Raw genomic sequence first — 9467 nt, forward strand, 5'->3', positions numbered from 1 at the left:
TGACCCCAGCTGACTTCCTGCCCTTTGGGCAGGGGGCTGGACTCAATCTCCCGAGGTCCCTTCCAGCCCTAATGTCTATGAAATCTATGAACCAACTTATAAGAGAAGTGGTGCTGGCTCCTACCTTGGGGGTCTTTAAGAGGAGGCTTGACAGTTACCTAGCTGGGGTCATATGAGCCCAGTTCTCTCCTGCCCAGGGCAGGGGGTTGAACTAGAAGATCTGCAAGGTCCCTTCCGACCCTATATCTATGAATCTATGACCCTGAGACTTAACTGTTTTTCACAAAAATGGGTGGTTTAGTCCATAATAAAGGTGATCCCTCTGATCTAAATCGAAGAAATCATGCTTTGCCTGCTTTTCATGTATCCCAAGGCTTGCACCCAAAACTGTACTGTACACCAAGCAAAACAATGAGACAGCCAATTTCATAAACATTACTGGCTACTGTAGCCAGAAGAATCAAAAGGTGACTGGACATTTGTAGTCTACTCAGATTTAAACAATCATTCAAAGGTCCTTTTAACATTAAATCTGCAGCAGAAGTCTATGATAGACCACTGCTTTTTACACACAAAATCTGATATAAGATAATCACTTGACCAGAGCCTGACATTTCAAAGCAAGGCAACAAACACACTAAACGATACAGAACTTCATGATTATTTCATAATAAAAGAGTGGCTTTTTAGGCAATGGTTTAAACTGTACTGTGTGCCAGAAAACCAAATGCAAGGGACTACAGAACAATTAATTTGATTCAGCTGATTGAGAGCAACTTGAAATAGATATACCTTATCTTCAATTCCGATTTTAAAAAGACAGAAAAAGGAGATTTTTGAGAAAGGCATTTAAAAGGACCTAGATGGACCACACTACACCAACCCACAGAACCTTTTCTACTTCTGAGTATCTTTTCTGGATACTTTAGGAGTTTTTGCTCCTCAAATTACCAAAAGATCAGTTGAACTCTACAGTCCAGTTACCTCAATAGTAACAAGAAGCTGTGGTTCTGGGCCCCAGTGGCGATTAGACTGGTTTATATTCAGACATGCTATAGGTATTAAAAATGCTGTGGCAGGCCTCATTCACAGGGTAGTTCAGGTTGACACCAAACCTATTTTGACATTTGCTTTATGCAACTTTGGTATCTTAGATTCTGTTCTGAAGCAGAAAAATCAAAAAAGTTAAGGCAGGTTGTGCAAGTTTTCAGTGCACTGCCTAAGTTACATAAGATGCACACAGGCAACTGGCATAACTATTAACGTCACGGATGGCAGAATCCATTTGCTAAATTCTATTGATTCCTAAAGCATCCTTTTAACCAAATTTAGCCTGCAAGCTAACTGGAGTTGGAGTCATACAGCTCACCTGTTAACACCTCACAGAGACTTGTTACTTTATTAATTTAGACCCACCAACAAATTAAATCAGTCAGGCCACCCTATGTACTTCAGTGCTGTTCAGCAGCCTGTATAATGATACAGCAGCAGACATGACTGAGAAAAGAAAAAGCACTCATCCTTGGGTTCAAGGATTAGCTAACCTGCACCTCGGTGCATGTCAGACAATTTCCCAGCTCCCAATCAAGCCTGCAATATACAGCTTACACAGCATTTCATCTGTTTGAAAGATCAACAAAAGCTGATTTACATATTTACCAAGATTCCTAGTTAACTCAATAGCTCAGTGGCACCTTATATTAGTTCTCAGACAACTTCCACTGTGTGGCTGTCTTTGGTATGCCAAGCATTCTATTCTTAACTGCAAAAACACATTCATAAATATTTTATCAAAACCACCAAATGCTTGTGGTCATCCCAAAAGTTGATTCACAGAATTAGTCCCACTCCTATTAGAATGGTTTTAGTCAGATTCCTGGGAGTTTCTCCAGGTGCTGAGGACATGGAGATTTCAGATGTTCCACATAAGACATGATGGTTCTTTTGGATAGCTTATTCAAGCAAATCAGGTACACGTGCTTAGCATGTTGGACTCCAAGAATTAAAATGCATCTATCATGCTTCTCTAAGCAAAGGTTTCCTAGTACAGTCACATTTCTTGACAACAGAAAGAGGTGTCTGCACCTTCTCCTTTCACAGGCCCTATGGAGAACACGCTACAAAAACTGGTCAAACTAAAACCTGTCCTGAATGCTAAAAATACACTGATACGCACATAATGCTGTCATACACCCAGAAGCTAAGTAATGATGCACTTAAGAATGCATTTAATGTTGAACAGCAAAGATGAGAGAAGGGCCTCAAAAGTAGCAACACACGTATCAATGACCAGACAAGTCCTACCTACAGGCAAAGCCATGACATACATCAGAACCTTCATACAAATCTGAGAAAAGCTTCTCAAAAAGTCCTGCATGTTAATTATTAATAAACTCCTGTCCCATTAGCAGACCACTAGATTAGACATCTTGAATAAAAAGACCTTAAGCAATGCTCTGAGATCATGGAGCAGCTTGAAGTAAGCCATCACAAAACTAATATGGCAAACTATTGATTACAAAAAGGTAGGAGCCTTTTTCTGATGGCATTAACAAAGGAAGCAACTAGCACGTTATAAACGGCGGCAACTAGTGGTACACAACTGATCAGAGAAAGAAGGGCATCTTGCATACCATCTAGTACAGGCTTGTCCAACATGCAGCCCACAAAGCCATTTTCTCTGGCGTGAGGTCCCTCGCTCATCACGTGAGCCGGGTCCTGCCGCCACTGCCCCGAGGGCTGCGCGGCGCGGGGCTACGCCAGTCGCACCTGATGGGATGAGCTGGGGACAGTGCCTGCTTCTACTTCTCTCCAGCTCCACCCCTTGCCCCCGGCATCCCACTCACCTCCTAGGACCTGTTGGGCTTGGTGGCAGTGAGGCAGGAATGGGGCGCAGCACCCGGCACAGGCAGTCAGCAGGGCAGCCCCTGGGGGGCCTCAGCAGGTGGGATCCTGATGTGACATGAGACCTGATGATCCCGCGCTCCCGGCTCGCAGTGCTGAGGCCACTGGGGGTGCATGCGCCCAGGCACCACTGAGTGGAGCTGTGCAGGTGAAGGGCTGTGCTGCTCAGGGGATGGGGATATAAAAGCTATTTATTTATCCCCTTCAGTCTCTGGGGCAGTGGCTGGCTGGATGCAGAATGGGTCCCTCCTGCCCCTGCCCACCACCAGCTACCACGAACCTTGCAGTAGGGCTGCACCGGCAGGGTCTCTCTGGCCCAGAACAGAGGGTGTACAGGGGTGTTTGTCTTGGGTTATAACAACTGACTGGCCTGTGGTGCTAGCTAACAGCACTGCCCATATGGGACCCAAACCCAGTAATGGCTGGACTGCCCCAGCCATGAGACAGAGACACTGGGACTGGCACTGTCCTAGTCCTGCCCCGACTCCCCACTGGCATCTGAGGTTGCACTTAGCATATGATGGCACCACCTGCACCTGTCAAGCTGTACCTTACATATTATGACTATACTTGCTGCGTGGGGGTCCATATTGATACCACAGTATTATTACATAGTAATAAAATGGTGATTTTGAACTGGTGAGTTGTTTTTAACTTCACCTGTCTCTACCAAATTAGTTTTTCTGTGACTAAAATTAATTTTGGCTCTATAGCCACAGGGCCTACTCTATACTCAAAAATTGGCAAATCAGAGGAAATGAAAAATGAATGCTGAATGTCAAGTTTTCAAAGATAGTTGGACCATTGATTTTTTTTGTTATTGAACAAAACAGGAACATCCAGTGTCTGATTTGCCAAGCGAAAGTAGCTGTTTGCAAGGAGTACAATATGAAGCGACATTATTCTACAAAATATGCAAAGAAATTTTACAGCCTAGTGGGTCAGATTAGAATTGATCAGGTGAACTCTCTAAAACAGCATGAATGGGCAACAGCCTTTTTTCAAAGCTGCAAGGCAGAATTCTGAGGCAGCACCCAAGATCAGTTTCTTGATATCCGAGGCAATAGCTAAGAGAGGGAAACCATCGTCTGATGGAGAATTTGTGAAAGATTGCTTGGGCATATTTACATCTGTGGTATTCCCTGATAAACAGTCAATGGTGGAGAAAATCAGCCTTTCACATCAGACAGTTGCTAGAAGAGTAGATGACATGGCATCAAACATTGAAGATTCACTGATGAAAAGACTCAGCACCTGTCAGTTTTACAGATTGGGGGTTGATGAAAGTACAGATGCAAGTGATACAGCTCAACCGGCAATCTTTGTACGAGGATTAACCAAACAATTCCATGTTGTTGTGGATCTGCTCGACTTACGTCCAATGAAAGGCAAAACAACAGGACAGGACATTTTCAATGAAGTGAAATGTGTCTTGTTGAAATTCAGACTTCCAGAGGACAAACTCTGTGGTCTAACAACTGATTGAGCCCCTGCGATGATAGGCAAGCACAATGGATTTGTCAGTTTACTGGTCAAGTCAACGCCTCAGGATGTCATCACACATCACTGCATCGTTCACCAGGAACAACTGTGTGTAAAGGCCCTGGAGATGAAACATGTGATGGAAAAGGTTGTTTCTACAGTCAATTTCATAAGGTCAAAGGGGCTTAATCATAGACAGTTCCAAGCATTTCTTGCTTAGATAGCATCAGACCATGATGACATTATTTACTTCTGCCAAGTTCACTGGCTCAGCAGGGCAGCCACACTAGCCAGATTCTGGTCACTGTTTGACAAAATTAAAAACTTCATGACAAACAAAGGAAAAGATGTCAGATTCATGGACGATGATGCATGGCTGAATGACTTGGCATTCCTAGTTGACATCACCAAGTATCTTGCAGATTTGAATATAAAACGACAAGGGAAGGATCAATTTGTCAACAGACTGCATGAACACATCCAATCCTTCATTCATAAGCTGGAACTGTTTCAGAAATAGTTGAATAAAAAGAATATCACCCATTTCACAGTACTATTAACAAGATGTGCCGAGACTGTGAACCATGACAAGTATTCTGCACTGAATGGCCGTCTGCTGGATGAATTCAAACAAAGATTTGCAGGTTTCAGAGACACACAGTGATGAGTTAAAGCTGTTTGTAGATCCATTTGGAACAGATGCCACCAGTGCTTCTGACACGTTCCAAATGGAACTAACTGACATCCAAAATAACAGTGCCTTAAAGAGAGCTTTTGCAGAACATGACCTACTGACATTTTATAGTCAATGTTACATGGCACTCTTTCCCAAATTTATTGAATCATGCACTTCGGTTCATTGCACTGTTTGGCAGCACGTATTGCTGTGCATAGCTTCTCTCACAAATGAAGAACATAAAAAAAAAATCCAGATCACTTCTGACAGATGGACATTTATCTGGAATACTCTGCATCACCACAAAGTGTGCCAGCAGATATTGAAAATTTGCGCAAGCAAAAACAATGCCAGGTATCACACTAAAAATAAATAAATAAAAAAATTAAAAAATCAGTGTTCATTGTAGTTTTCAGAAAGTTAATAAGAGTAGACTTGTATAAATCTTTTTTTTACACTGTTTTTGTACACTTACAGCGTGGATTGGAGCATGCTCGTTTTCTTGAGACTTGACAACGGTTGTATTGCCACCTGTCTCTGTTTTTGCCTGGACAGTTCCTGTTGTAACAGAATGTCCCCAATTATGAGCCTCACTGGATAACTGTGCTGTATGCTTGTTTAAGACTGCGCAATATGTTCAAGAATAGAGGATAAACGATCTGGGCTCCAACATAAATTTGGAGCAGGTAAAAATCTTTGTAAAAATACTGTTCAGTGTTTGGATTGTGTTTGCTTTTGTTTCTCTTCGTGGGGGATTGGGTGTTTAACTTGTTAAAGATGTGTTACTAACAAGTTATTACTGCAATAAAAGCAAATCTTCTTGAAGATTATTCTAAAAAATGCCCATATTTTGTTGCTTTGATTAGTTTCCACTCTGGCTGATACCTTTGCCACATTTGACCTGTTGACTTGCATTATGCTTCTTTCATTCACTGAAAGGTGAGTAGAAGCTAAAGTGTTTATTTTAGTCAAGTGTCTGGTATCATTTTATTCTTGCTTTTATATTGTTTTTATTTTGGATTTTAAGCCACATTTCCATTTCACTTCATTCCATTCCATTTCATTGTTACTTCCTGCAACTTCATTGGTGTGAAAAGTCATGTGACATCACTTCCTGATGTGATACCACTTCCTGTGAGGTCTTTGAATATCGCTTGCTGGCCCACTGGGTGATAAAAAGTTCATGATCTGGCCCCACATTCAAAAAGGCTGGACACCCCTGATCTAGTACCTTAATCAAAATGCTTACAGCTGGGGAGTTCTTCTCTATTCTGTGCTGAAAGCAAAAGTCCCAAGGGTGAAAGGTAGACTGAAAGAAGCAAACCAGTTCTTTTTACAAGTTCAAAACAATCGATTTCCTAGTAACCTGACCAGTTCTTTCTGAATTCTGTAAGTCAACAAACAGGATGCAGGCCAGGAGACAGCAAGATATCTAAACTTTTTTTTTCTTTTTTTTACATTGGATTATATATTAATTTAAATGTTAGATGCACCAATCCAATTAAATATCCAGTAGCTGTTCAACTGAATCATAACTGAAAGTTACATTAATATTATAGTGTTGATCCTGAATAACATAACAGCCCAGTTGTTTTCATGATTTCTTAGCTTTATTTTCCTATTACAAATACAAGACAAATAGCATGCATATATGAAGTCACTAGGATAGAGATGAGACACTGATAAAAAACTGCAAAAATCAGGGGCCTCCAGTAAAAGGTAAGAATTTTCTACCTAATATAAAAAAATCCTGTCTAATATAAAAAATATTCGTCTCTTCAGGTACATTTGGAATAAAATTTTCCTACAGCAATAAGGTTACTGCTGAAAATGTCATAGAATGAATCACTTCAATTAAAATATTTGTTTCTGAATATGCCTTTGTACTGTAGATTTAAAATAACTTTGTTCTTTGATAAATAACAGACTACTGGGTAAAGCTAGCACTTACCAGTTACCCCAGCCTTGAAATCCTGCAGCCTGAAGTACATGTACAGCAAACTGACAGATGTACACAAAGAAGAACACAAAGAATCTGAAAGAACTGTCACTCCTGAAAGAAAAAAGTTAAAGACATCGGTCAGGAAACAACTACAGTAACAAAATAATTTTTCTGAAATATTTCATTGATTGATTTCTGCCATATTTATGCACCAGAGAGGTTAGTCTTTTATATTTTCATAGGATTGTTGGTTGTAGTCGCGTTGGTCCAAGGACATAAGCAGACAAGGTTCTTTGGGTAAATCTGATATGTTTTATCATCAAAGAAATGGAAAAATTGTTCTTTGCAAGCTTTCAGGCACAAAACTTGCAAAAAAAAAAAAGTTTTCCAACTATTTAACTGCTCTAGTAAGAAATATCACATTTACCCACAGAGCCTTGTCTGCTTATATTCTCATATAAATATATGTATATTACGTACTCATCTGTAAGTATGTGTATGTGTGCATGCACACACTCTCACAGTTCTACTCCAAGAAATTCTTCTTGACAAAGGTCACATAATTCTACATATGTACTTCTTCCCCATACGCAGATCAGTGGTTCTCAACCTTTTTAGACTCAAGGTACTGCTTGAAAAATGGCAGCTCTTAGCTTTCATTGTTTTTTTTGACAACAGAAAAATAGAGCAATTCTTCTGTTGTGAAAAAAAAACAACTCAGAAAGATAACAGGGATACATGTTTTAATACCATTGATTCCTATTTGAAATCTCCAAGTTTATTTTGTGAATCATGTTTGCACATCCAATGGCTAAAACTGAATGGCAACCTGCAGCACCCTTAAAAGAATTCCAAGGCGCCCCAGGGTGCCATGGCACCATGGCTGGAAAAAAAAAAAAAAATCACTGATTTAAATTCATACTGCATCTGTTTAGTGACGAAAATATGCTTTTACCACGTTGGCTGCTTATAAAGAACTGGACCTGCAACAAAGCTGAAAGGGGAACTAGAGCCTATTCCTTCCTGTGCATTCTCAATGCAACAGGACTGTAGAACGCTCTTCTCTGGCATAAGTTTAGGATAGTGAATGTGAAAGGAAGAATGCTACTCAGCTCTCAGACTGGAGTTTGTAGGACTGACAGCAAGGGGAAAACTACTACCTTCCACTTGTAAAAATGAAAACCATGATATGGAGTTAAGATATAGAATAAATAGAATGCCAGAGTGCCATTTTTCTGTTACACACCAAGTACAATCTCATAATAGACCCTTATGGAACTGGGCAAAAAAACTGTTCTAAGAGTGCTTGCTATAACAGAGTTAGTCAATTATTTTCATTACTATGATGCAGCAAATTGAGTCCTGTTATTGTATTTATTAAAAACATGGGTTTGTTATAATGTACTGTATTTCTACTGTATTTTCAGCCACAGTTGTGGAGTCACTTGGAAAAAAAAATCCCAAATACTTTGCATACTGTCTAGTCTACCAGTTTATATACTGAGTCTGAAATGAGGACTAAAACTAGGACGCAAAGCAGCCCTGGTTCTAAAAGAGCATCAGTATTCCTCAGGAAGAGCTATGGAAGTTGGTAACGTTTGGGTGACAACAGAAGATGGAAAAAATATTACAAGAATCAATCAGAAAGTAATGCCTCCTCCCTTCCCCTTACACCGGCCAAATATTGAAAAAAATTAAAACTTTCATAAAAAATTGTATATCATTTCTTGAACACACAGCCAGCTTTCAACATAGCCTCCTGCTCTGTCAAGGCCCTTTTTTACTGGTGAACAACATTATACAAGGGTCAGTCAGAAGCAATACCTCCTCTATGCAGCATTAATAAGGCTGCAGCTGGAGTACTGCATCCAGTTTTGGGCACCACATTTCAAAAGGGATGTGGAAAACCTCGAGAGGGTCCAAAGGAAGGCTGCTCGGATGGTTGGGGCCTGCAGGAAAAGTCCTACAAGGAGAGATTGAGGGACCCACAAGAGAAGGCTGAGAGGGGATTTGGTAGCCATCTATAAATTTGTCGGGGCGGGGGGGAGGGTGGACATGGACAGCAAGGAACAGGAGATGCTCTGTTTACCAGGGGACCCCTTGGAGTTACTGGAAAAAAAAAATGGTCACAAACTGACAGAAAGCAGTTTTAGATTAGACATCAGGAAGAACTTCTTTATGGTAAGGGTTACCAGAACCTGGAACGGGCTTCCAAGGGAGGTGGCCTTTTACGAGCAGATCATTAGATGCAGGGGTAGCAGTGGGTATAGTCTTCCTGGACTTCCGGAAGGCTTTTGACACTGTCTCTCACCCTGTTCTCATTAAGAAACTGGGGGACTGTGGTGTCGATGCCCACACAGTCAAATGGGCTGCCAACTGGCTGGAGGGCCGCACCCAGAGGGTGGTAGTGGATGGGTCTTTCTCAACCTGGAAGGACGTGGGCAGTGGGGTTCCGCAGGGCTC

General features: G+C 41.0%; 1 protein-coding gene across 2 annotated transcripts in view; it reads right to left on the reverse strand.

Moving 5' to 3' along the window:
* The window catches only part of SCAMP1 (secretory carrier membrane protein 1), an 87030-nt gene that overhangs the window by 11873 nt on the left and 65690 nt on the right, over positions 1-9467 (reverse strand). For both annotated transcript variants that reach the window (XM_019532201.1, XM_019532202.1), the window contains exon 7: positions 7014-7115. In XM_019532201.1, coding sequence (XP_019387746.1) covers positions 7014-7115 — 102 coding nt within the window. The remainder of the gene's footprint in view (positions 1-7013; positions 7116-9467) is intronic.

This window comes from Crocodylus porosus, unplaced genomic scaffold (genome assembly GCF_001723895.1).
Source record: "Crocodylus porosus isolate Cpor-Errol unplaced genomic scaffold, CroPor_comp1, whole genome shotgun sequence".
Classification (NCBI taxonomy): Eukaryota; Metazoa; Chordata; order Crocodylia; family Crocodylidae; genus Crocodylus; species Crocodylus porosus.